We start from the raw sequence: 25,950 nt of genomic DNA, 5'->3' as shown, positions 1-25,950 counted from the left end.
ATTGCTGAGATCTTCGTTGAAAACAGCAGAGGTATATTTAGAGGGAAAGTTGGTTAGGATGATATCTATGAGGGTGCCCGTGTTTACGGCTTTGGGGTGGTACCTGGTTGGTTCATTGATAATTTGTGTGAGATTGAGGGCATCAAGCTTAAATTGTAGGATGGCTGGGGTGTTAAGCATGTCCCAGTTTAGGTCACCTAGCAGCATGAGCTCTGAAGATAGATGGGGGGTAATCAGTTCACATATGGTGTCCAGAGCACAGCTGGGGGCAGAGGGTGGTCTATAGCAGGTGGCAACGGTGAGAGACTTGTTTTTAGAGAGGTGTATTTTTAAAAGTAGAAGTTCAAATTGTTTGGGTACAGACATGGATAGTAGGACAGAACTCTGCAGGCTATCTCTGCAGTAGATTGCAACACCGCCCCCTTTGGCAGTTCTATCTTGTCTGAAAATGTTGTAGTTAGGGATGGAGATTTCAGAGTTTTTGGTGGTCTTCCTAAGCCAGGATTCAGACACGGCTAGGACATCCGGGTTGGCTGAGTGTGCTAAAGCTGTGAATAAAACAAACTTAGGGAGGAGGCTTCTAATGTTAACATGCATGAAACCAAGGCTATTACGGTTACAGAAGTCATCAAAAGAGAACCAGAACAGCAATGGACAAGGCATATTGACATTAAGGAGAGGCATGCTTAGCCAAGTGATCAAAAGGGACCAGTGAGTAGTGAGGTCGGTTGCGGTCATGTCGATTCAGACAAAAATGAATGTAGCAACTGCAGATTGCCTCTTTAAACAGTCATTGCCACTGTCACGTTTTTGCTGGAGACCGTCCTTGACACAACCTCTCCCAGGTTTGATGTGGAGACAAGGCACGCCTTTGTGGGTGACCACTCTGGTCAGGTGACCATCCTGAAGCTGGAGCAGGACAGCTGTAGTCTGGTCACCACCTTCAAAGGACACACAGGTACTACTACTACATCCCACATTGGAACACAACACTCGTCCCCTACTATCCCATCCTCCACCAGCCTTAAAACTCCAGCTGGGGGGGTTCGCCCTTTTTGGACTACTCCATTGGTTCATTGTGGAAGCCAAATAAAGTGACCCTAAATATTTGAAAGAAAACAAAATACTATTTTAAACCCAGGTCTGGAAAAATCATGTAGATTTTACAAGTAGGTCTGTTACCCACTGACTGTCCCTCCCGACCACTCGATCCCCTGCCAGCAATGACAGAGCTAATGAGCTGTGTGAGATATACAACCCGGAGGACAACCCTCACAGCTATTTACAAACCATATGTTCTGATCTGGGGTCAGCTGTTGTAGCATAGTCACATCTCCTCCTTCCTATATTGACAGAAGCGCGTGTGACTGACAACTGCTGACAGCACCACTATTCCAGGCCTGTCTCTTATCAGTAGAGTTACACATTAGGGTTGAATATTTTCCCTGTATTTTACAAATGTTCCATCCTGAGAATAAATCACTTTTCTCCTGGGTAACCAAGTATTTCCCTACATAACCGGAAGTGTCATTCAAAAGCATTATGAAGCATATAAATATGTCTGGGTTTTATTAGGGCTTTGATCAGCATGAAATTTATACCTTTCATAATACACTACTCAAAAAAATAAAGGGAACACTTAAACAACACAATGTAACTCCAAGTCAATCACACTTCTGTGAAATCAAACTGTCCACTTAGGAAGCAACACTGATTGACAATACATTTCACATGCTGTTGTGCAAATGGAATAGACAACAGGTGGAAATTATAGGCAGTTAGCAATACACCCCCAATAAAGGAGTGGTTCTGCAGGTGGGGACCACAGACCACTTCTCAGTTCCTATGCTTCCTGGCTCATGTTTTGGTCACTTTTGAATGCTGGCGGTGCTTTCACTCTAGTGGTAGCATGAGACGGAGTCTACAACCCACACAAGTGGCTCAGGTAGTGCAGCTCATCAAAGATGGCACATCAATGCGAGCTGTGGCATGAAGGTTTGCTGTGTCTGTCAGCGTAGTGTCCAGAGCATGGAGGCGCTACCAGGAGACAGGCCAGTACATCAGGAGACGTGGAGGAGGCCATAGGAGGGCAACAACCCAGCAGCAGGACCGCTACCTCCGCCTTTGTGCAAGGAGGAGCAGGAGAAGCACTGCCAGAGCCCTGCAAAATGACCTCCAGCAGGCCACAAATGTGCATGTGTCTGCTCAAACGGTCAGAAACAGACTCCATGAGGGTGGTATGAGGGCCCAATGTCCACAGGTGGGGGTTGTGCTTACAGCCCAACACCATGCAGGACGTTTGGCATTTGCCAGAGAACACCAAGATTGGCAAATTCGCCACTGGCGCCCTGTGCTCTTCACAGATGAAAGCAGGTTCACACTGAGCACGTGACAGAGTCTGGAGACGCTGTGGAGAACGTTCTGCTGCCTGCAACATCCTCCAGCATGACCGGTTTGGCGGTGGGTCAGTCATGGTGTGGGGTGGCATTTCTTTGGGGGGCCGCACAGCCCTCCATGTGCTCGCCAGAGGTAGCCTGACTGCCATTAGGTACCGAGATGAGTTCCTCAGACCCCTTGTGAGACCATATGCTGGTGCGGTTGGCCCTGGGTTCCTCCTAATGCAAGACAATGCTAGACCTCATGTGGCTGGAGTGTGTCAGCAGTTCCTGCAAGAGGAAGGCATTGATGCTATGGACTGGCCCGCCCGTTCCCCAGACCTGAATCCAATTGAGCACATCTGGGACATCATGTCTCGCTCCATCCACCAACGCCACATTGCACCACAGACTGTCCAGGAGTTGGCGGATGCTTTAGTCCAGGTCTGGGAGGAGATCCCTCAGGAGACCATCCGCCACCTCATCAGGAGCATGCCCAGGCGTTGTAGGGAGGTCATACAGGCACGTGGAGGCCACACACACTACTGAGCCTCATTTTGACTTGTTTTAAGGACATTACATCAAAGTTGGATCAGCCTGTAGTGTGGTTTTCCACTTTAATTTTGAGTGTGACTCCAAATCCAGACCTCCATGGGTTGATAAATTGGATTTCCATTAATAATTTTTTTGTGATTTTGTTGTCAGCACATTCAACTATGTAAAGAAAAAAGTATTTAATAAGATTATTTTTTTGATTCTGATCTAGGATGTGTTGTTTGTGTTCCCTTAATTTTTTTTGAGCAGTATATTTCCCCTAATGATATTAGCCTACCTCTTTCTCTCTCTGTTGCTTTATTCCTTCGTCGCTTTCAACATTTAAATGAAATACATTTCGTTGTCCTTATCTTCATCATTCTAATGGGGTCTTTGAATAATATAGGACTAGTATTAGATGCAGAAGGCTTTCACTTGTCTTCATGAAGATTGAATGGTTATGGGTCTGAATAAATAACTGTTATAGCCTACCACCATCATGCGTTCACACTTCTTTCTAACTACCCATGAGTTATATTGGCTGTTGTATTTAACATTCAGCAAAAAACAGCTTGCATCTCTCCTCGAATAGTCTATTGGTATAAGAAATGCTAAAGAAGTTATGTCCCGCAAGCGATTCTAGTCTAGCTGTTCCTGCATGGGACTCCAAGAGTTAAGGAGTGTTTTTTAAGGAGAGGCCAGCAGAGCACAGGAGCTTCCGTTGTGCGCAAGAGACAGAGGCTATAAGTTAGAAGCTTATAATGCATAACCCATTAATTAGTTCAACATAAGGCTAATACATTGAATTTATTACCTGAAAGAGTAGGCTAGGATACAGTGGTTTCTGAAAGTATTCAAACCCCTGGACTTTTTCCACATTTTGTTAGGTTACAGCCTTATTCTAAAATGATGAGGGGAAAAAACGATTTAATACAATCTACACACAATACCCCATAATGACAAAGCAAAAACATTTTTTTGTTGCAATTTTTGCTAATTTATATACTTTTTTAAAAACTGATATCACATTCACATAAGTATTCAGACGCTTTACTCAGTACTTTGTTAAAGCACATTTTGGCAGCGATTTCAGCCTCGTGTCTTCTTGGGTATGACGCTACAAGCTTGGACCACCTGTATTTGGGGAGTTTCTCCCATTCTTCTCTGCAGATCCTCTCAAGCTCTGCACAGCTATTTTCAGGTCTCTCCAGAGATGTTCGATTGGGTTCCAGTCTGGGCTCTGGCTGGGCCACTCGAGGATATTCAGAGACATGTCCCAAAGTCACTCTGGCATTGTCTTGGCTGTGTGCTTAGTGTCGTTCACCTTTTGGAAGGTGAACCTTCGCACCAGTCTGAGGTCCTGAGCACTCTGGAGCAGGTTTCCATCAAGGATCTCTCTGTAATTTGCTCCGTTCATCTTTGCCTTGATCCTGACTAGTCTCCCAATCCCTGCCGCTGAAAAACATCCCCACAGCATGATGCTGCCACCACCATGCTTCACCGTAGGGATGGTGCCAGGTTTCTTCCAGACGTGACACTTGGCATTCAGGCCAAAGAGTTAAATCTTGGTTTCATCAAAACAGAAAATCTTGTTTCTCATGGTCTGAGAGTCTTTAGGTGACTTTTGGCAAACTCCAAGTGGGCTGTCATGTGCCTTTTACTCTTTTACTGAGGATTGGCTTCTGTTTAGCCACTCATAAAGGCCTAATTTGTGGAGTGCTGCAGAAATGGTTGTCCTTCTGGAATGTTCTCCCATCTCCACAGAGGGAATCTAGAGCTCTGTCAGAGTGACCATCGGGTTCTTGGTCACCTCCTTGACCAAGGCCCTTCTCCCCCGATTGCTCAGTTTGGCCCGGGCGGCCAGCTCTAGGATAGAGTCTTGGTGGTTCCAAACTTCTTTCAGTTAAGAATGATGAGGCCACTGTGTTCTTGGAGACCTTCAATACTGCATAAATGTTTCTGTGCCCTTCCCCACATCTGTGCCTCGACACAATCCTGTCTTGGAAGTCTACGAACAATTCCTTCGTTTTTACTTTGTCATTATGGGTTTTTGTGTGTAGATTGAGGAGGAAAAAAAATATTTTATACATTTAGAATAAGGCTGTAACATAACAAAATGTGGAAAAAGTCAAGGGGTCTAAAATTATTTTCAAATGCACTGTATAGAGTAGAGGTCGACCGATTTTTTAATGATTTTTCATCGCCGATACTGATCAATCGGCCGACTAAAAAAAATTTACAAAAAATAATAACCTATAAATTACAAAAAAAATTATATAAATAAAGAAAAAAGTAAAATATTATATATATATATATTTGTTATATATATGTGTATGTATGTATGTATATATATATATATATATATGTATATATATATGTATGTATGTATGTATGTATGTGTATATATATATTATATATATATATATATATATATATATATGTGTGTAATAATGACAATTACAACAATACTGAATGAACACTTTTATTTTAACTTAATATAATACATCAATAAAATCTATTTAGTCTCAAATAAATAATGTAACATTTTCGGTTGTAGTTATTTTTGGAATTATAGGACTATTTCTCTCTATACCATTTGTATTTCATATACCTTTGACTATTGGATGTTCTTATAGGCACTATAGTATTGCCAGCCTAATCTCGGGAGTTGATAGGTTGGAAGTCTTAAACAGCGCAATGCTTGAAGCACAGTGAAGAGCTGTTTGAGTGAATGCTTACGAGCCTGCTGCTGCCTACCACCGCTCAGTCAGACTGCTCTATCAAATATGAAATCATATACTTAATTATAATATAATAACACACAGAAATACGAGCCTTAGGTCATTAATTTGGTCAAATCCGGAAACTATCATTTCGAAAACAAAATGTTTATTCTTTCAGTGAAATACGGAACCGTTCCGTATTTTATCTAACGGGTGGCGTCCCTAAGTCTAAATATTGCTGTTACATTGCAGAACCTTCAATGTTATGTCATAATTATGTACAATTCTGGCAAATTAATGGTCTTCACACAGTTCGCAACGAGCCAGGCAGCCCAAACTGCTGCATATACCCTGACTCTGCTTGCACAGAATGCAAGTGAAGTGACACAATTTCCCTAGTTAAAATAAATGTATGTTAGCAGGCAATATTAACTAAATATGCAGGTTTAAAAATATGTACTTGTGTATTGATTTTAAGAAAGCATTTATGGTTAGGTACACATTGATGCAACGACAGTGCTTTTTTCGCAAATGCGCTTAAATCATCACCCGTTTGGCGAAGTAGGCTATGATTCGTTGATAAATTAACAGGCACCGCATCAATTATATGCAACGCAGGACAAGCTAGATAAACTAGTAATATCATCAACTGATTTAACTAGAGATTTATGTTAAGATTGATTGTTTAATGCTAGCTAGCAACTTACCTTGGCTCCTTGCTGCACTCATGTAACAGGTAGTCAGCCTGCCACACAGTCTCCTTGTGGAGTGTAACCTTTCGGTTACTAGTCCAACACTCTAACCACTAGGCTACGCTGCCGCCCCTGTTAGCATAGGGTTATACTGTATATCAATCTAGACCAGGATAAAAAAAATAATGGAGTTGATAGAGAGACTGCTGGAGTGTGCTCGCTGTGCACTGATTTAAACCGGCGATATTCGAGTGAAAGGCTGTTTTAAATCTCTGCAGCTGCAATAAAAAATGTTATGTTTACAATTGAAAAAACAAGGTAACCCTGAAAGTCAGATGGAGATTGTTAAGATGGCGCTGGAGGGGATGGCTGTTTCATGGGTTCTTAACCAACCGTGCTATTTTGTTTGATTTTTGCATTGTTTGTAACTTATTTTGTACATAATGTTGCTGCTCCCGTCTCTTATGACCGAAAAGAGCCTCTGGACATCAGAACAGCGATTACTCACCTTGAACTGGACGAATACTTTGTCTTAAATGAGTCGGACAAGAGGGATTTAATCAAGACACCTGAACAGGCCCTCATCCGTCATTTGCAGGAGAAATAGACAGAGGTTTTGTAGAAGGAGATCGGGGTGCCTTGTGAGGATCCGGCGATGAGTGGCTAATCTGCCTTTGCCATCAGTACTACATATTATTTTTTGTCTTTTTAGTATTTTTTATTTTATAAAACATATTTTTTTTGTGGGTGGATCAGCTTTGATATTGCAGATGGTTGCTTCCATCAATGTAATTGTCTGCATCATTTCCAATCCCCCATATATTTTTTGTGGTAAATATATACACACACACTACCATTCAAAAGTTTGGGGTCACTTAGAAATGTCCTTGTTTTTGAAGGCAGAGTTCCTCTGTCCAGTGTCTGTGTTCTTTTGCCCATCTTAATCTTTTCTTTTCATTGGCCAGTCTGAGATATGGCTTTTTCTTTGCAACTCTGCCTAGAAGGACAGCATCCCGAGTCGCCTCTTCACAGTTGACGTTGAGACTGGTGTTTTGCGTGTACTATTTAATGACGCTGCCAGTTGAGGACTCAATTACCTTGACTAACCAGTACCCACTGTATATAGCCTCTCTATTGTTATTTTACTGCTGCTCTTTAATTATTTCTAAATTTAATTTTTTTTGTATTTTATTTTTTATAAAACTGCATTGTTGCTTAAGGGCTTGTAAGTAAGCATTTCACTATAAGGTGCATTTCACTACACCTGTTGTATTCGGCGCATGTGACAAGTAAAATGTGATTTTATTTGGAGATGGGTAAATTAGACACGCATTCTGTCTTTAGATTACTGTAGCATAGGCTATGCTGCAGCAAATGTAGGCCTACCTGTCACAAGAAAAAGAAGTGACCGTGTTGGAATGATAGGTCTACATGCATTGTGAACTGCGCTTCATACTGCGATGGGTCTGTCCCCACTCTGAGCGTTGATTCAGCATGCAGAGGTGGTAGAGAAGCCAGATTTAGACATCGCATATAATTGAACTGTTCCATTTCACGCCATGCTGTTCATATAAATAATTTATTATAATTTACCGGTTTCTCTCAGTTATTTATTCCGGGAAAAGGGAGTGGTTTTGGGCGGTAAATCTCGGTAACCGGGTTCTCGCCATTCAACCCTATTACACGTTTGCCATTATGCAATTATCTGCCTGTTAAACACACCTGAACATAAGTAAGAATTAAACACGAGGGTGCTCAAGCATATGTTTATTACAAGAAACACATCTAACTGACCTTGAACATGAAAAATTACAAATAAAGTGAATAGGCCAATTTTACTATTCTTCCTTTAACTCCCAAGAGCAGAGGGGTTGCCATCCTCAAAAAATAAACACTATTTAAACTTTTTTTTTTTAAGACAGAAGGGCACTTCATCTTAATTCATGGTACAATCAACAATCAATCATACACCATACTGAATTTATATGGTCCCAATACTGGCTGTCCTCAATTTTTGTATTTAATCTTCAAGCATTTACAAGAATTCTAATTGGGAACTTTAACACTGTTCTTGACCCACTAGTTGACAGATCCCATGGCACATGCATTCAACAAGCGCCCCAGGACCATTAAAGACTACATGATAGAACAAGGTATGGGGGATATTTGGCACCTCTTCAATCCAGACGAGAGAGTATACCTATTTCTCACCTCATCATAAAACGTATTCCCGTATAGACCTTTTCATCAGTAATGCATCTTTGATGTCCCAAATGTCCAATGCTACGATGGGAAACTGCTAAAGTTGTACTTAGAGTAAAAATGATCTCATTCTGCTCAGCAAAGAAGGAAAATAAAATAGGAACTTGAGAAAAATGTCAATGCTCTTGATACCCTCCTTGCATCCATTCAAACCAATGATATTCCTAAGCGACTATTACAGGCCAGACTCAAACTTAATTAAGTTCTTATTTCAGCAGAAACAGGCGTTTAGTTATAAGAACACAACAAAATAGCCATGAACTCAGGAATAAGTCTGACAAGTTCTTGCTCTCGAACAATTAACACATTCTGTAGTATCTCAGGATATAAGATTAACTGGGGCAAATCAGAGATCCTCCCTATAAATCTATTTTATTGGGACTCTAGACAAAAATGTCCCCTTCAGATGGTCATCTCAAGGCATTAAATATCTCTGAGTACAAGTACCACACAGGCTAGATAAATTGTTTGAATATAATTTCCCTCAACTATTGAGACAGAGAAAGGCTAGAATTAAACTTAATATATTACAATACTGTAAACCCAATGGCAGACTAGCAGCACCAGACTTTCTAAATTATTATTTGGCCTTTGAAATTCAAATCAAATCAAATGTATTTATATAGCCCTTCGTATATCAGCTGAAATCTCAAAGTGCTGTACAGAAACCCAGCCTAAAACCCCAAACAGCAAGCAATGCATGTGAAAGAAGCACGGTGGCTAGGAAAAACTCCCTAGGAAAAACTCCCTAGAAAGGCCCAAAACCTAGGAAGAAACCTAGAGAGGAACCAGGCTATGAGGGGTGGCCAGTCCTCTTCTGGCTGTGCCGGGTGGATATTATAACAGAACATGGTCAAGATGGTAAAATGTTCATAAATGACCAGCATGGTCAAATAATAATAATCATTGTAGTTGTCGAGGGTGCAACAAGCACGTCCGGTGAACAGGTCAGGGTTCCGTAGCCGCAGGCAGAACAGTTGAAACTGGAGCAGCAGCATGGCCAGGTGGACTGGGGACAGCAAGGAGTCATCATGCCAGGTAGTCCCGAGGCATGGTCCTAGGGCTCAGGTCCTCCGAGAGAAAGAAAGAAAGAAAGAGAGAATTAGAGAGAGCATATTTAAATTCACACAGGACACCGGATAAGACAAGAGAATACTCCAGATGTAACAGACTGACCTTAGCCCCCCGGCACATAAACTACTGCAGCATAAATACTGGAGGCTGAGACAGGAGGGATCAGAAGACACTGTGGCCCCATCCAATGATACCCCCGGACAGGGACAAACAGGCAGGATATAACCCCACCCACTTTGCCAAAGCACAGCCCCCACACCACTAGAGGGATGTCTACAACCACCAACTTACCGTCCGAAGACAAGGCCGAGTATAGCCCACAAAATCTCCACCATGGCACAACCCAAGGGGGGGCACCAACCCAGACAGGAAGACCACGTCAGTGACTCAACCCACTCAAGTGACGCACCCCTCCCATGGACGGCATGGAAGAACACCAGTAAGTCAGTGACTCAGCCCCTGTAATAGGGTTAGAGGCAGAGAATCCCAGTGGAAAGAGGGGAACTAATTAATAACATAGCCAAATGACCCAATTATCGAAGTGTAAACTCTCCTTCCTGGATTGATATAGAAGACTCCTGCGTAAAACCACTTAAGATTCAAAATCTTCCCAATATTTTTCAATCTGTTGAAAACTGCCCTTTTCCAATCCCTTCACATTAAATACACTGGAAGCATGGACAAGCATCCACCAGTTACTTAATAAAGGACATTTAATTTAAGTACTGAACAAAAATATAAAACGCAACATGTAAAGTGTTGGTCCCATGTTTCATGAACTGAAATAAAAGATCCGAGAAGTTTTCCATACGTACAAAAAGTGTATTTCTCTCAAATTGTGTGCACAAATTAGTTTACATCTCTGTTAGTGAGCATTTATCATTTGCCAAGATAATCCATCCACCTGACAGGTGTGGCATATCAAGAAGCTGATTAAACAACATGATCATTACACAAGTGCACCTTGTACTGGGGACAATAAAAGGCCACTCTAAAATGTAACACAATACAATGCCACAGATGTCTCCAGGTTTTGAGGGAGCATGCAATTGGCATGCTGACTTCAGGAATGTCCACCAGAGCTGTTGCCAAATAATTTAATGTTAATTTCTCTACCGTAAGCCGCCTCCAACGCTGTTTTAGAGAATTTTGCAGTATGGCCAACTGGCCTCATAACCGCAGACCTCATGTAACCAGCCCAGGACCACCATATTCGGCTTCTTTACATGCAGGATCGTCTGAAACCATCCACCCGGTCAGCTGATAAAACTGAGGACTATTTCTGTCTCTAATAAAGCCCTTTTGTGGGGAAAAACTCATTCTGATTGGGTGGGCCTGGCTCCCCATGGCTGCGCCCCTGCCCAGTCATGACATCTATTGATTAGGGCCTAATTCATTTATTTCAATTGACTCATTTCCTTCTATGAACTATAACTCAGTAAAATCGTTGACATTGTTGCATGTTGCGTTTTATATTTTTGTTCAGTATAGATACAGAAAAGGATTCATTTGAATAGCTCCTCAAGTGTTCAGTACTTACAGATTAAACAGCTACTTAAATCTAAATCGCAATTCAATCCGAAGCAACAACATATCTCAGAGCTAAGCCGATTGCTCTTAGACAACCCAAGTTCAATAAATATTACTTCCAAAATGTTTCCTCCCTAGAGAAATGGAACCAGCGATTTGGACATCTCCCTTAACAGGGAAGCCCAGAAGAAAGTATTTACCACCGCCCACAGCATCTCATGTAATACGAAAATTAAACTTATCCAGTACAAAGTCCTACATAAATTCCACAATATCTATGGAACTTGGTGGCTGATGGGGCTTGTTGATTCGCTTCTGTGACTTTTCTGCCAAAAACACCTTCCCGACACTCATCTCCATGCGTTCTGGCTTTGTCCCATCATTGAGAATTACTGGAAAAAAGTTCTCAGCATTGTCTGTCATCCTCCATATTACCATGTTTTCATCCCCTTCACTCTGTATACTACACTATTTTGATGATGACGACCCCTGTATTTCTTCTAAGGACTATTTTGATCTCATTAACAATCAGAAAAAAAGTGATACTGTTCAGCTCGAAAAGCAGATCCAATGTTTCAACCATACACTGGCTTAGTTTATGGTCTGACCTAGCCTCACTGGAGATATCCATCTTCAAACTAAATAACAAACTGAAGGACTTTTACACAATCTTGGAACCATTTCTATCCTACACTGCCCCCAGGCAACCCCAAATATGGCACTTCCTACCTAATTATTATATCTCTTCTAACTGGCTACTTATCTACTAGTCTGGTCCTTTGTTGTCCCCTCCCGTCTTGTCCTGTCTGGTCGTCTCTTGTTTTGACTTCTCCCTATTTTCTTTAAATCATTTTTATTTTATTTTTACCCTACTTTTCTGCTCTTTCTTACTTTTTGGTGGTAATTTACTTTCACAATAATAAACAGTTATATGTACATGGGATGGTGGAAGAGCTACGGGACTGGAGTGGGTGTTAAGAGGACAATAGATAATATTTGGTGCCTGGTGTACTGGCTTATATATATATTTGACGTGATGAATTTGCACCATATTTTAAAATTACAAGTAAATAATCAAGTTCTCCTTCTGTTATGGGGGGGTGGATGTGCATTTGCTGTCTTACCAAGAAGTAGAAACTCAGTGAACCGTTTTAGTTTGTTTCTTTAGTTTGTTCCACTTGGTGCAGCCTTGACCAGGTCAAGTTAAAGATCCAGTGGCTGGGAATGTTCGTTATCACCAGCACGATCTAAAGAATGTGTGTTAAGTGTTCTGCTCTCTCTAGGCAACGTGACGGCACTGTGTTGGGACCCGGCCCAGAGAGTGTTGTTCTCTGGCAGCTCAGATCACTCCATCATCATGTGGGACATCGGGGGACGCAAAGGCACCGCCATAGAACTGCAAGGACACAAGTAAGACTTGCACACTGAATGTCAACATGGTCGTCCAATATAGTCTTCAAATGTAATCCCAATGTAGTATTAAAACCTCAATGTATTCATCTGGATGATACAGTCTTAGAAACGGTTGAAATGCCTCTAGTAGTCTCCTAAGGGGCGTTTCTGTTAAGTAATGATCCATAACTTTAGGCTGATACATGTATAGTCATGCAGTTGGAGAAGGTGTCTGAGTCCGCAAAATGGAAAACCGAGAGCACTTGTGGATAGAATGTGTGAAATGTAATCATCAAATCAAGCTTTATATACTGTGTGTGTGTGTGTGTGTGTGTGTGTGTGTGTGTGTGTGTGTGTGTGTGTGTGTGTGTGTGTGTGTGTGTGTGTGTGTGTGTGTGTGTGTGTGTGTGTGTGTGTGTGTGTGTGTTAACTATGCAGTGATAAGGTCCAGGGCCTGTGCTATGCGCCACACACACGTCAACTGATCTCCTGCAGCTCAGACGGCGGCATCGTCATCTGGAACATGGACGTGACCAGACAGGAGGTGAGGGAGGGATGGATTGATAAAGTTAGAGGGATGGAGCAGAAGTAGGGAGGAATTGAAACCTCAAGGCAGTGAGACGGATGGCGGGGGGGTGTGAGAGAGAGACCTGAAACAGACCGAGTGGCTTTAAACCACAGCCATAGATGCACAGACAGAGAGAATGACAAACTGAATGAAAATGTGAATGTTCATGTACTGAATGCAAATGAGGTGTTCAGTGCCAACATGGCAGATAGTTTGCTGAATCTTTGTAGACTACCTATGGCTTTGGTTGGCTCTAACCATCTCTCACTTAGGTTATACCTAAGCACTGATTATGGGTCAGTTCCCTTTATTAACTCCCAAAGGTTAAAGGTTAGGATTGAGAAAGGGAAAGCTGATTCTAGAAAATGACTGTATTCAAGGTCTGTTTTCAACTTGTGTATCTGTGTGTTCCCACAGACCCCAGAGTGGCTGGACAGTGACTCGTGTCAGAAGTGTGAGCAACCATTCTTCTGGAACTTCAAACAGATGTGGGACAGTAAGAAGATCGGCCTGCGCCAGGTACAGTGGGCTCCATACTGTCACTGTCACTCTGGGGTGTAGTTCACCTATTGTCCATAAAAGGGCAGGAGAAGTCCTTATTTTATGTTCTTCCTATGGCATGGTGAAATACAGAAAAACAGCCCTGGTGTGGCCTCATCTGTTTGTGAGTCTACATGAGTGAGATATATGCACATTGTCGTTATCTTCCAGCCGAGTAGGCCCAACCCAAGCCTCAGTATCTCCTATCTCCTCTCCCCCAGCACCACTGCAGGAAGTGTGGGCAGGCTGTGTGTGGAAAGTGCTCTGCCAAGCGCTCCACCATCCCTCTCATGGGCTTCGAGTTCGAGGTGCGGGTGTGTGACAGCTGCCATGAGTCCATCACAGAGGAGGAGTGAGTAACACACACAACTGTGCACAAAAAAGCTAATAACATCAGTGGTGTAAAGTACTTAAGTAGAAATACATGACTTTGCCAAAAGTATGTGGACACCTGCTTGTCGAACATCTCATTTCAAAATCATGGGTATTAATATGGAGTTGGTCCCCCTTTGCTGCTATAACAGCCTCCACTCTTCAGGGAAGGCTTTCAACTAGATATTGGAGCATCCATTCAGCCACAAGAGCGTTAGTGAGGTTGGGCACTGATGTTGGGTGATTACGCCTGGCTCGTAGTCGGCGTTCCATTTCATCCCAAAGGTGTTCGATGGGGTTGAGGTCAGGGCTCTGTACAGGCCAGTCAAGTTCTTCCACACCGATCTCGACAAACCATATCTTTATGGACCTCGCTTTGTGCACGGGGGCATTGTCATGCTGAAACAGGAAAGGGCCTTACCCCAAACTGTTGCCACAAAGTTGGAAGCACAGAATCATCTAGAATGTAATTGAATACTGTAGCGTTAAGATTATGTGTTGGAGTTAGTGTTGGAGTGTATCCCCTGACTATTCTTTAATAAAAATAAAATAGTGCAGTCTGGTTTGCTTAATATAAGGAATTTGAAATTATTAATACTTTTGATACTTATGTATATTTTAGCAATTACATTTACCTTTTGATGCTTAAGTATATTTTAAAAGAAAATACTTATTTAGATAGGTAGCTCTCTATCCACAATATAGCAGAGTATGTAAAGCCATAACACATACTTTTTTTCAGCAACAGATTATGATCGATAATATCGAAAGCTGAACTGAAGTCTTAACAATACAGCTCCCACAATCTTCATATTAATTTCTTTCATCCAATCATCGGTCTTTTGTGTCGGTGTGTCAGTGCTGTACACCGTTCTGTGCCATACATGTTAGACGACCTTCCCCATAAAGCATGCTGCTGTTAATCAGTTTACAGTGAAATAAAATTGTATCTGGTCAAACACCATTTTTTCCAAAAGTTTACTAAGAGCCGGTAGTAGGCTGATTGGTCGGGTGTTTGAACCAGGTAAAGGGTGCTTTGCTCTTCTTGGGTAGCTGAATGATTTTTGCATCTCTCCAGGTCTGAGGTCACACACCTCTTCCACACTCACTTTACAGAATTCAAAATTACAATGCTTGCCTTTCATTATCAGGTCAGTTCTGCATGAATATGAAGACTAAGTTTGTTGTTGGCATGTCATGCCTAACATGCTGACCAAACCGGCCATCGTGCGCACGTTGATTTTGTTCACTCACACCAGAAGCGATCAGGACACGCAGGTTGAAATAGCAAACAAACTCTGAACCAATTATATTAATTTGGGGACAGGTCAAAAAACATTAAACATTTATGGCAATTTAGCTAGCTAGCTTGCTGTTGCTAGCTAATTTATCCTGGTATGTAAACATGGGTTGTTATTTTACCTGAAATGCACAAGGTCCTCAACTCCGACAGTTAATCCACAGGTAAAACGGTCAACCAAATTAGTTTCTCGTCATGTCCCCTCCTTCCTTAAGGCTTATTTTCCTTCTTTGGACTTTATATGGTGGTTGGCAACCAACTTTACAGCATTACTACAACCTACTGGAGTGTGGCTATAAGTTCATCTTTCAATCACCCACATGGGTATTTGCTCCTAAAAACCAATGAGGAGATGGGAGAGGCCGGACTTGCAGCGCGTTGAGCGTCATAAAATAAAACCATTTTTTCTATTTTAGCGCCTGGCCACGCAGACGCTCACTAAGGTGTGCGAGCAGTGTGGGTGCAATGATTGAATAACATGTATGTGTACATTTATTTTGCAACGCTCGCGCACGCGACCCGAGCGCTGTGGTCACCATGTAAGTTTGCTAGTTTGGGCAATGATAAAGTTATTCAAGTAGTAGGCAATATCAGAGGGTTTTGTGATGAATGAGTCATTTGATTCAATGAAGGATGGAGCAGAGTTTGCCTTTTTGCCTAAAATGTCATTTAAGGTACTCCAAAGCTTTTTACCATCATCCTTTATCATTTATCTTTGTTTCGAGGTAGTGTTTCTTATTTTTGATTAGTCACATGACTTCTCAATTTGCAGTATGTTTTCCAATCAGCTGTGCTGCCAGACTTAATTGCCATTCCCTTTTTCCTCGACCCTCTTAACCATATCGTTTTTCAATTCCTCATTAATCCACTGGGATTTAGCAGTTTTGACAGTCAGTTTCTCAATGGCTGAATGCTTATTGGTAACTGGAAGAAGCAATTCCATAAGTGCGGTATCTGGTTGCTCCTCATTAAACACAAAAGACCAGCAAATATTTTTTACATCTTCAACATAGGAATCCCTAGAAAACATTTTGTATGATCTCCTGTACACTTTTTTAAGACCAGCCTTTGGAACTTTGGTTTTTCTAGATATGGCCACTATATTATGATCACTACATCTGATGGGTGTGGATACTGCTTTAGAGCAGATTTCTGCAGCATTAGTAAAGATGTGATCAACACACGTGGATGATTTAGTACCTGTACTGTTTGTAAATATCCTGGTAGGTTGACTAATAACCTGAACCAGATTACAGGCACTGGTTACAGTTTGAAGCTTTCTTGAGTGGACAGCTTGATGAGAACCAGTCAATTTTTAGGTCACCCAGAAAATAGACCTCTGTTGATATCACATACACTTTCAAGCATTTCACGCATGTTATCCAGATACTGACTGTTAGCACTCGGGGGTCCTTATAGCAACTTCCCACAAGAATAGGCTTTAGGTGAGGCAGCTGAAATTATATTAAATCAACAGCATTTGACTTGAGATCCTCTCTAAGCTTTACATGAATATGACTCTGAATATATACAGCAACACCTTCCCCATTGGCATTTCTGTCTCATCTGTAGATGTTATAACCATGTGTTGCTACCATTGTGTCATCAAATGAATTATCTGAGAGTTTCAGAGATACCCAGTATATTTTTTATTTTTTTATTTCACCTTTATTTAACCAGGTAGGCTAGTTGAGAACAAGTTCTCATTTACAACTGCGACCTGGCCAAGATAAAGCGAAGCAGTGTGACAGAGACAACAACACAGAGTTACACATGGAGTAAACAATAAACAAGCCAATAATACAAGCAAGTCAATGACACAGTAGAAAAAAAAGAAAGTCTATATACAGTGTGTGCAAAAGGCATGAGGGGGTAGGCAATAAATAGGCCATAGGAGCGAATAATTACAATTTAGCAGATTAACACTGGAGTGATAAATGAGCATATGATGATGTGCAAGTAGAAATACTGGTGTGCAAAAGAGCAGAAAAGTAAATAAAATAAAAACAGTATGGGGATGAGGTAGGTAGATTGGGTGGGCAATTTACAGATGGACTATGTTCAGCTGCAGCGACCGGTTAGCAGCTCAGGTAGCTGATGTTTAAAGTTGGTGAGGGAAATAAAAGTCTCCAACTTCAGCGATTTTTGCAATTCGTTCCAGTCACTGGCAGCAGAGAACTGGAAGGAAAGGTGGCCAAATGAGGTGTTGGCTTTGGGAATGATCAGTGAGATATACCTGCTGGAACGTGTGCTACGGGTGGGTGTTGTTATCGTGACCAGTGAACTGAGATAAGGCAGAGCTTTACCTAGCATAGACTTATAGATGACCTGGAGCCAGTTGGTCTGGCGACTAATATGTAGCGACATCCAGCCGACTAGAGCATACAGGTCACAGTGGTGGGTGGTATAAGGTGATTTGGTAACAAAACGGATGGCACTGTGATAGACTGCATCCAGTTTGCAGAGTAGAGTAATGGAAGCTATTTTGTAGATGACATCGCCAAAGTCGAGGATCGGTAGGATAGTCCGTTTTACTAGGGTAAGTTTGGCGGCGTGAGTGAAGGAGGCTTTGTTGTGAAATAGAAAGCCGATTCTAGATTTGATTTTGGGTTGGAGATGTTTAATGTGAGTCTGGAAGGAGAGTTTCCAGCCTAACCAGACACCTAGGTATTTATAGTTGTCCACATATTCTAGGTCAGAACCGTCCAGGGTGGTGATGCTAGTCGGGCGGGCAGGTGCGGGCAGCGAACGGTTGAAAAGCATGCATTTGGTTTTACTAGTGTTTAAGAGCAGTTGGAGGCCACGGAAGGAGTGTTGTATGGCATTGAAGCTCGTTTGGAGGTTTGTTAGCACAGCGTCCAAGGAGTATACAGAATGGTGTCGTCTGCGTAGAGGTGGATCAGGGAATCGCCCGCAGCAAGAGCGAGATCATTGATATATACAGAGAAAAGAGTTGGCCCGAGAATTGAACCCCATAGAGACTGCCAGAGGTCCGGACAACATGCCCTCCGATTTGACACACTGAACTCTGTCTGCCAAGTAGGTGGTGAACCAGGTGAGGCAGTCATTAGAGAAACCAAGGCTATTGAGTCTGCCGATAAGAATACGGTGATTGACAGAGTCGAAAGCCTTGGCCAGGTCGATGAAGACGGCTGCACAGTACTGTCTTTTATCGATGGCGGTTATGATATTGTTTAGTACCTTGAGCGTGGTTGAGGTGCACCCGTGACCGGCTCGGAAACCGGATTGCACAGCGGAGAAGGTATGGTGGGATTCGAAATAGTCAGTTATCTGTTTATTAACTTGACTTTCGAAGACTTTAGATAGGCAGGGTAGGATGGAAATAGGTCTGTAACAGTTTGGGTCTAGGTTGTCACCCCCTTTGAAGAGGGGGATGACCGCGGCAGCTTTTCAATCTTTAGGGATCTCGGACGATAAGAAAGAGAGGTTGAACAGACTGGTAATAGGGGTTGCAACAATGGCGGCGGATAGTTTTAGAAAGAGAGGGTCCAGATTGTCTAGCCCAGCTGATTTGTACGGGTCCAGGTTTTGCAGCTCTTTCAGAACATCTGCTATCTGGATTTGGGTGAAGGAGAAGCTGGGGAGGCTTGGGCGAGTAGCTGCGGGGGGGGCGGACCTGTTGGCCGGGGTTGGTGTAGCCAGAAGGAAGGCATGGCCAGCCGTTGAGAAATGCTTATTGAAATTTTCGATTATCATGGATTTTTCGGTGGTGACCGTGTTACCTAGCCTCAGTGCAGTGGGCAGCTGGGAGGAGGTGCTCTTGTTCTCCATGGACTTTACAGTGTCCCAAAACTTTTTGGAGTTAGAGCTACAGGATACAAATTTCTGCTTGAAAAAGCTAGCCTTTGCTTTCCTGACTGACAGTGGGTATTGGTTCCTGACTTCCTTGAACAGTTGCATATCGCGGGGACATTTTGATGCTATTGCAGTCCGCCACAGGATGTTTTTGTGCTGGTCAAGGGCAGTCAGGTCTGGAGTGAACCAAGGGCTATATCTGTTCTTATTTCTGCATTTCTTGAACGGGGCATGCTTATCTAAGATGGTGAGGAAATTACTTTTAAAGAATGACCAGGCATCCTCGACTGACGGGATGAGGTCAATATCCTTCCAGGATACCCGGGCCAGGTCGATTAGAAAGGCCTGTTCGCAGAAGTGTTTTAGGGAGCGTTTGACAGTGATGAGTGGTGGTCGTTTGACCTCAGACCCATAGCGGATACAGGCAATGAGGCAGTGATCACTGAGATCCTAATTGAAGACAGAGGAGGTGTATTTGGAGGGCAAGTTGGTCAGGATAATGTCTATGAGGGTGCCCATGTTTACGGATTTAGGGTTGTACCAGGTGGGTTCCTTGATGATTTGTGTGAGATTGAGGGCATCTAGCTTAGATTGTAGGACTGCTGGGGTGTTAAGCATATCCCAGTTTAGGTCACCTAACAGAACGAACTCTGAAGCTAGATGGGGGGCGATCAATTCACAAATGGTGTCCAGGGCACAGCTGGGAGCGGAGGGGGGTCGATAGCAGGCAGCAACAGTGAGAGACTTATTTCTGGAGAGATTAATTTTTAAAATTAGAAGTTCGAACAGTTTGGGTATAGACCTGGAAAGTATGACAGAACTTTGCAGGCTATCATTGCAGTTGATTGCAACTCCTCCCCCTTTGGCATTTCTATCTTGACGGAAAAAGTTGTAGTTGGGTATGGAAATCTCATAATTTTTGGTGGCCTTCCTAAGCCAGGATTCAGACATTGCAAGGACATCAGGGTTGGCGGAGTGTGCTAAAGCAGTGAGTAAAACAAACTTAGGGAGGAGGCTTCTGATGTTGACATGTATGAAACCAAGGCTTTTTCAATCACAGAAGTCAACAAATGAGGGTGCCTGGGGACACGCAGGGCCTGGGTTTACCTACACATCACCCAAGGAACAGAGGAGGAGTAGGATGAGGGTACGGCTAAAAGCTATCAAAACTGGTCGCCTAGAGCTTTGGGGACAAAGAATAAAAGGAGCAGATGAATGTTGGGGACAAAGAATAAAAGGGGCATATGAATGTTGTCTACTGTTAGAAAGTTATCGATTTTATGAATTTGTTTGATGTGGGCTATTTTTAGCCCTTTTCTGTGCTGCGTGTTAGGCTTCCCAAGGAAAGCACAAAAAAACTATCAGAGGTAGACATGTCAATGATATTTCCATTTGAGCCAATAGTACTGGGTGAGCTGCACACAGTGGGCTTCCTAATAGTCCAGACAGTTTTTGCTAACAGTGTAATTCAGGTTTATAGGCACAATATTACTGGTATCAACAAGGTCCTTATTTTCAATCAAACTCTGCACGTTTAAGTGCAACATCCCAATCCTCTTACCTGATTTGATAACCAAGGGAATATCCGTATTTATGGAATTCACATTTGAACTAATAGCTCTGGTTGAGCTTGTGCTAGCCACAGTGGGCTTCCCATTTAATTTCACGGTCATGGAGCTAACAATGGGAATCAACTTTATGGGTACAAGATTATGACTGACAACATCTTGGAATATGAACATCTGTAACAGTCTTAGGATGGCGCTGTGATATAATGGTAGGGATTACCTGAGACAGCACCGATTTCTGCTGCTGTGGTGGAGGGAAGGTGATAGACTCATGAGGGCATGGGCTGTGACTGTCAGAGTAAGCAGCTGTTTTATGCTGGAAGAGAGCCTGTGCGCCGCGGTAGTTGGGATGTATTCTGTCCTCACTGAAACAATCCCTCAGTTTCCAGCACCGGTCAAAATTGTCAATGAACGCCACTTCCACTGAGGCACAGTACATTTTCAGCTAGTGATGCATTTGGAGGAGTCTGCTGATGCAGTTAGACCCATGGGCTATTTTCTTATTTATTTAACCTTTTTATTTAACTACGCAAGTCAGTTAAGAACAAATTCTTATTTACAATGACGGCCTACCCCAGACGACGCTGTGCCAATTGTGCTTCTGGATTGTGGGAAGCTTCACTAAAATATCATGAATTTTCGCTCCAGGAAAGCACAAGGTTCTGGCATCCTCAATAGCTACATGTCTTACCATGGAGCATCCCATGGTATGGGGGGTGGGGGTGCTGCTAGGAGTACTGTTGCCTATAGGGCCACTGCCTCGGAGAGGGGGGGCTGTCGCAGGGAGCTGTCGCGGGGATCGACGAGGGCCTCTGTTGGCTCGGTGGTCCGGTGTCGCGTTGGTATGGTGATCCTTTGTTTTTTCCTATACGTTTGGTGATAACTGTTTTCCCCCCTCCCCGTCTTACAGCCGGGCGCCCACGGCGACATTCCATGACAGCAAGCACAGCATAGTTTACATGCACTACGAGCCCACCACAGGCTGGCTGCTGACATCTGGGGCCGACAAAGTCGTCAAGGTGAGACAGACACGACCAGACACTTTGTATCTAATACAGGAGGATACATTTATACAAAGTATTTTCTTGGGTGCGTATATGTGTATGAAGGAGTCTGCTTTTTTATACAGCTTATGTTTGTGTGTGTGTCAACAGCTCTGGGACATGACTCCAGTGGTCTCCTGAGGGTCATCATTGACAGGGAGCAACATGGAGCTCCATCCACCTATCAGGGTAGAGCTTACAGCCTGGTGGCTGTCATCCTGAGAGGAAGAGGGAATGTCAACAAGAACAACCACCACCACAACAACAGCTAAACAACTTACAACAGCAGAGCAACATCCACAGAACCTAGAAACACCAGGCCTTTCTTGCCTGTCCTCGTCCCTCTTGGTGACTAAACGTGAAAAGCTTTACACTGGCTGCATAAATAATTCCCTATATTCTTTGGTTTATTATTATATTTATAACAATAGTTTTGTAGTAAAGGGAACTCAGTTTACCTACTGAACATCAAATACAGCTAGGTGGGCAAATATAAAGCTTATATTGAAGTGCCTTCCTCTTATCTTCTTATAACTTTCCCTCCGGTAAACAGAAAGAATAAACCAATAGTTCTAAAACAAATTGAAGCACGAAATGTACCTGGGTTGTGAATATCAGTTAGATATGTAACTTGTATGTACAGCAACAAGATGGAATACTCTAATATATTCATGAAACTCCAGAAGGTCCCAAAGTTGACCTTATAAGGCTCATTGGATTGATTCTTTGCTTTTAAGTTGCTGTAACATTGTTGCAGTCTGCAGAGGGCAAAATACAACTGTTTCTAGGTGGACCCTGTTTCAGTTGGTGTCAGGAGGGTCATAGCATTATTTAGGGGAATTAAGCTCTTACCCTACGAGGTACGAAGCCTGCTGGTTTCCTGTTGTACCTGATAATTAATTGCAACCACCTGGTGTCCCAGGTCTAAATCAGTCCCTGATTATAGGGGAGCAATGAGGTCCAGAGGTGAATTTGAGGGTACTACTGTATAGCTTCTAGGCTCTCTGAAAGTCATCATACATACACACACAGCTGGTGAACAAGTCTACATATGGTATCTCACTGTCAGGTAATGGTTGACCGCCACAGATGTAGACTTGGAGAAAGAAATGTTTTTCTTTTGTTTATTTTTTATGAATACTGTATTACAAACTGAAGTTCTAGTTTAGGCTTGCCAATTGAAATTGTAAATCATAAAGAAGTTCATTACTTTACTTTATTGTAGAGTTATTGAAATGTCACTTACCACACTTTTGACTTTGGTAGTGGACTTAGGGTGGCAAAATTCCAGAAACATTCAATAAATTCCCTGGTTTTCCAGAAATCCTGGTTGGTTGTTGGATACCGGATTTCCTGCTTATTCCGGGAATCTTCCAACCGGAATTTCGGGAAAACCAGGGAATATATTGAAAGTTCCCGAAATGTTGCAGCATTACTTAAACATGATTCACCACTTGTAGTCTCTTCTAGATTATTTGCACTTCAGTTGTTACGGTTTTATTTCTCAGAGAACAAAATCATAACAAAGCACTTTTTATTGTCCAATACATACACTTACATATGTTGTCTACAGACTCAAATGACATAGGGTTGTAGGCTGAAAAGATTTATTTTCCATTGATGTGAGGGGTATACCAGACTGGTGATCAGTTGTTAGTGGATGTGTGTGTGTCAAATGTATTTGTGTTATGATGAGTTTATTTATTGCTGTGTGTGTGTGTTACTGTAGCCTCCAAGTTAGACATCTCTCATGTAATACACACACGTCATCAAGGTCATTATCATTGACTGATAGTGTGGCTATGAATCAGGACATTTGTGTGTATTGATGGTTATGATATGTGTCATATCCTGGATATAACTACAGTTGTTCAAGTTAAGTTCATGCACTGGATTTGTTTTCTAGGCAGAGCCACTATTGTAAAACCACAACAACCTGTCTGCATGTTTATGTTATACAACCATAATTAGCCATGGTAATTTTTCATGAATACTAGCATGTTGATTAATCCGTCACACATATCTTGGGCCTAAGCTAATACATATCTACTGGTGGAGAATGGCTGTATGAGGCTCTAATGCTATTTACTGTAGTAGTCAATCACTGACTTGAGAATTATACTATTCCTATCCGTTTCCTCATTTAATGACCTCTACAGTAATCATTGTTGGGAGGCAAAAAGGTATGAGTTCCATGTTGATTCATAAACCAAGATTGATTTACAATATCTGAATGACTGCTGATTTGATTTGAAATACGTTTACCGTGTTATGTTTTTATGTAGCCTGGATACCAGTCTCTTTCTCTGCTTTCGTCAGCATGTTGTCATTGGCAACACTGATACTAGTGTTGTTAAGTGGATGAACTGTCAGTCTGTCACCTAGGCATACCGGTTTTGTGTGATGCAATATGATTCTCACAGGTTGGTGCTGTACTGTGTGTTATCACAAAGCAGGATCTGGGATCAGAAAATCAAGAGCTACAGTATATCTGTTTATCAAAGAAAGGTAGCTAACTCCTTGATCCTGCTCTGTGCCATTTCCCTCAGGTCTTAATGTGCAGTTTGTCCAAGCAGTAGATTATTGGAGATTTTCTAGTATTTTAGGATATCATTCCTGCATGTCTCATCCAAGTCCTAAAGCTGATCTGGGTACAGGTCATCTGAGTAGAGATGTGTGCTCATATCATTCCATAATTTTATTTCCCCTTGTTGTACTGCTGCTGATGTACTCATGTTTGTATTTCATAAAATGTATATGAGTGTTACGTACGTTGTTGGAATGAGACCAAGGTGCAGCGTGGGAAGCGTACATCTTTCCTTTATTAGATGACCACCAACAAAATACAAAAACCGAACGTAACGTTCTGCAGGCTTTACAGCAGCTATACAAAAACTAGATCCCACAATCACAGGTGGGAAAAAGGGCTGCCTAAGTATGATCCCCAATCAGAGACAACGATAAACAGCTGCCTCTGATTGGGAACCATACTAGGCCACCAAAGAAATAGAAACATAGATATGCCCACCCAAGTCACACCCTGACCTAACAAAATAGAGAATAAAAAAGGCTCTCTAAGGTCAGGGCGTGACAATGAGGTGACTGAAAGACAGGATGTGTCTTCATGTGAATGCCTAGTATTCATGTAGAGATTCAGCTGAAGTCTTCATTTAAAACAAGTTATTCAGCTCATCAGCTCTCTCCATTGTTCAATCTGTCAATCACGCTTTGTCCAGAAAGTCAATGCAAGGTTATTCAAACAGCAATCACAATGAGTTACAAATCGTCAAACAAATTTGCTGAAGAGATGTTTGAAGAGAAAAAAACAATGGTATTGGAGCTAAAGTTTTACTGTAGTCCTCTAACAGAAAAGTACAAAACATAAAGAATTGTATTTTTATTCTAATCTAAGAGTGTCGGTTATTATCTATTTTATTTATTTAACCATTATTTAACTAGGCAAGTCAGTTAAGAACAAATTATTTTTTACAGTGATGGCCTTGCAGAAGACAAAAGGACTCCAGCGGGGACGGGGGCTGGGATTTGTTTTTTAAATGAATATAAAAATATATATAGGAGACCTCTTCTTTGTCTACACCCATTCAGCATCGTTCACACCCTCTTAAAGCTTTAGTCTCACCCGTCTTTAACGGTTGATCCGGGCGTTCTGTCCTAACACAGCAGTCAAGCACCAAAGCTAACTGGTTTACTATTTAACTTCATATGGAGGAACAGGGTTGGGGAGTAACGGATTAAATGTAATATTGAATTCAGATTACAGATACGTTTGAAAAACTAGATTACTTCGAGGATTACTTTTGAATTCATTAAGGATGTTTGCGAAAAAAAATCTTTGAAACTTCTCTGTTTTCTCAATGACATTCAAATCAGCATTTTAAAAAAGCGTAAATTTAAGTTAGTTCCACCTGAGCGAGTCTGAAAACAAGTCAGAGACACCTATGATGACACATGATGGATCGTGGGAAAAGAGCAGGAATAGGTTTATGTAGGCTAAAGTCCAAGCTATGTCTTCCAATGGTGCGACTGCTGTCAGCATCCAAAGATGATCCAACTTGAATAAACGCTTGGAGGTAAAGATGACAGCAGTGGTGCAGTCTACGGCGATACGGATATAACGTATTATTGATATCTCCATTGCGC

The 25,950-nt window shown here is 42.1% G+C and overlaps 1 protein-coding gene across 1 annotated transcript in view; it reads left to right on the top strand.

Annotated features, from left to right (window-relative positions):
- Nucleotides 1-24,556, top strand: part of LOC115161036 (WD repeat and FYVE domain-containing protein 2) — a 41,980-nt gene extending 17,424 nt beyond the window's left edge. Inside the window, exons 6-12 of the mRNA XM_029711713.1 lie at nt 846-958; nt 12,474-12,600; nt 13,021-13,126; nt 13,568-13,669; nt 13,912-14,042; nt 21,657-21,765; nt 21,901-24,556. Of these exons, the coding sequence (XP_029567573.1) occupies nt 846-958; nt 12,474-12,600; nt 13,021-13,126; nt 13,568-13,669; nt 13,912-14,042; nt 21,657-21,765; nt 21,901-21,930 (718 nt within the window). The 3' untranslated portion in view covers nt 21,931-24,556. The remainder of the gene's footprint in view (nt 1-845; nt 959-12,473; nt 12,601-13,020; nt 13,127-13,567; nt 13,670-13,911; nt 14,043-21,656; nt 21,766-21,900) is intronic.
- Nucleotides 24,557-25,950: the final 1,394 nt, after the last annotated feature.

This window comes from Salmo trutta, chromosome 24 (genome assembly GCF_901001165.1).
Source record: "Salmo trutta chromosome 24, fSalTru1.1, whole genome shotgun sequence".
NCBI classification, from domain to species: Eukaryota; Metazoa; Chordata; class Actinopteri; order Salmoniformes; family Salmonidae; genus Salmo; species Salmo trutta.
The sequence above is the reverse complement of the archived record's forward strand: the minus strand, read 5'-3'. Positions and strand labels throughout refer to the sequence as shown.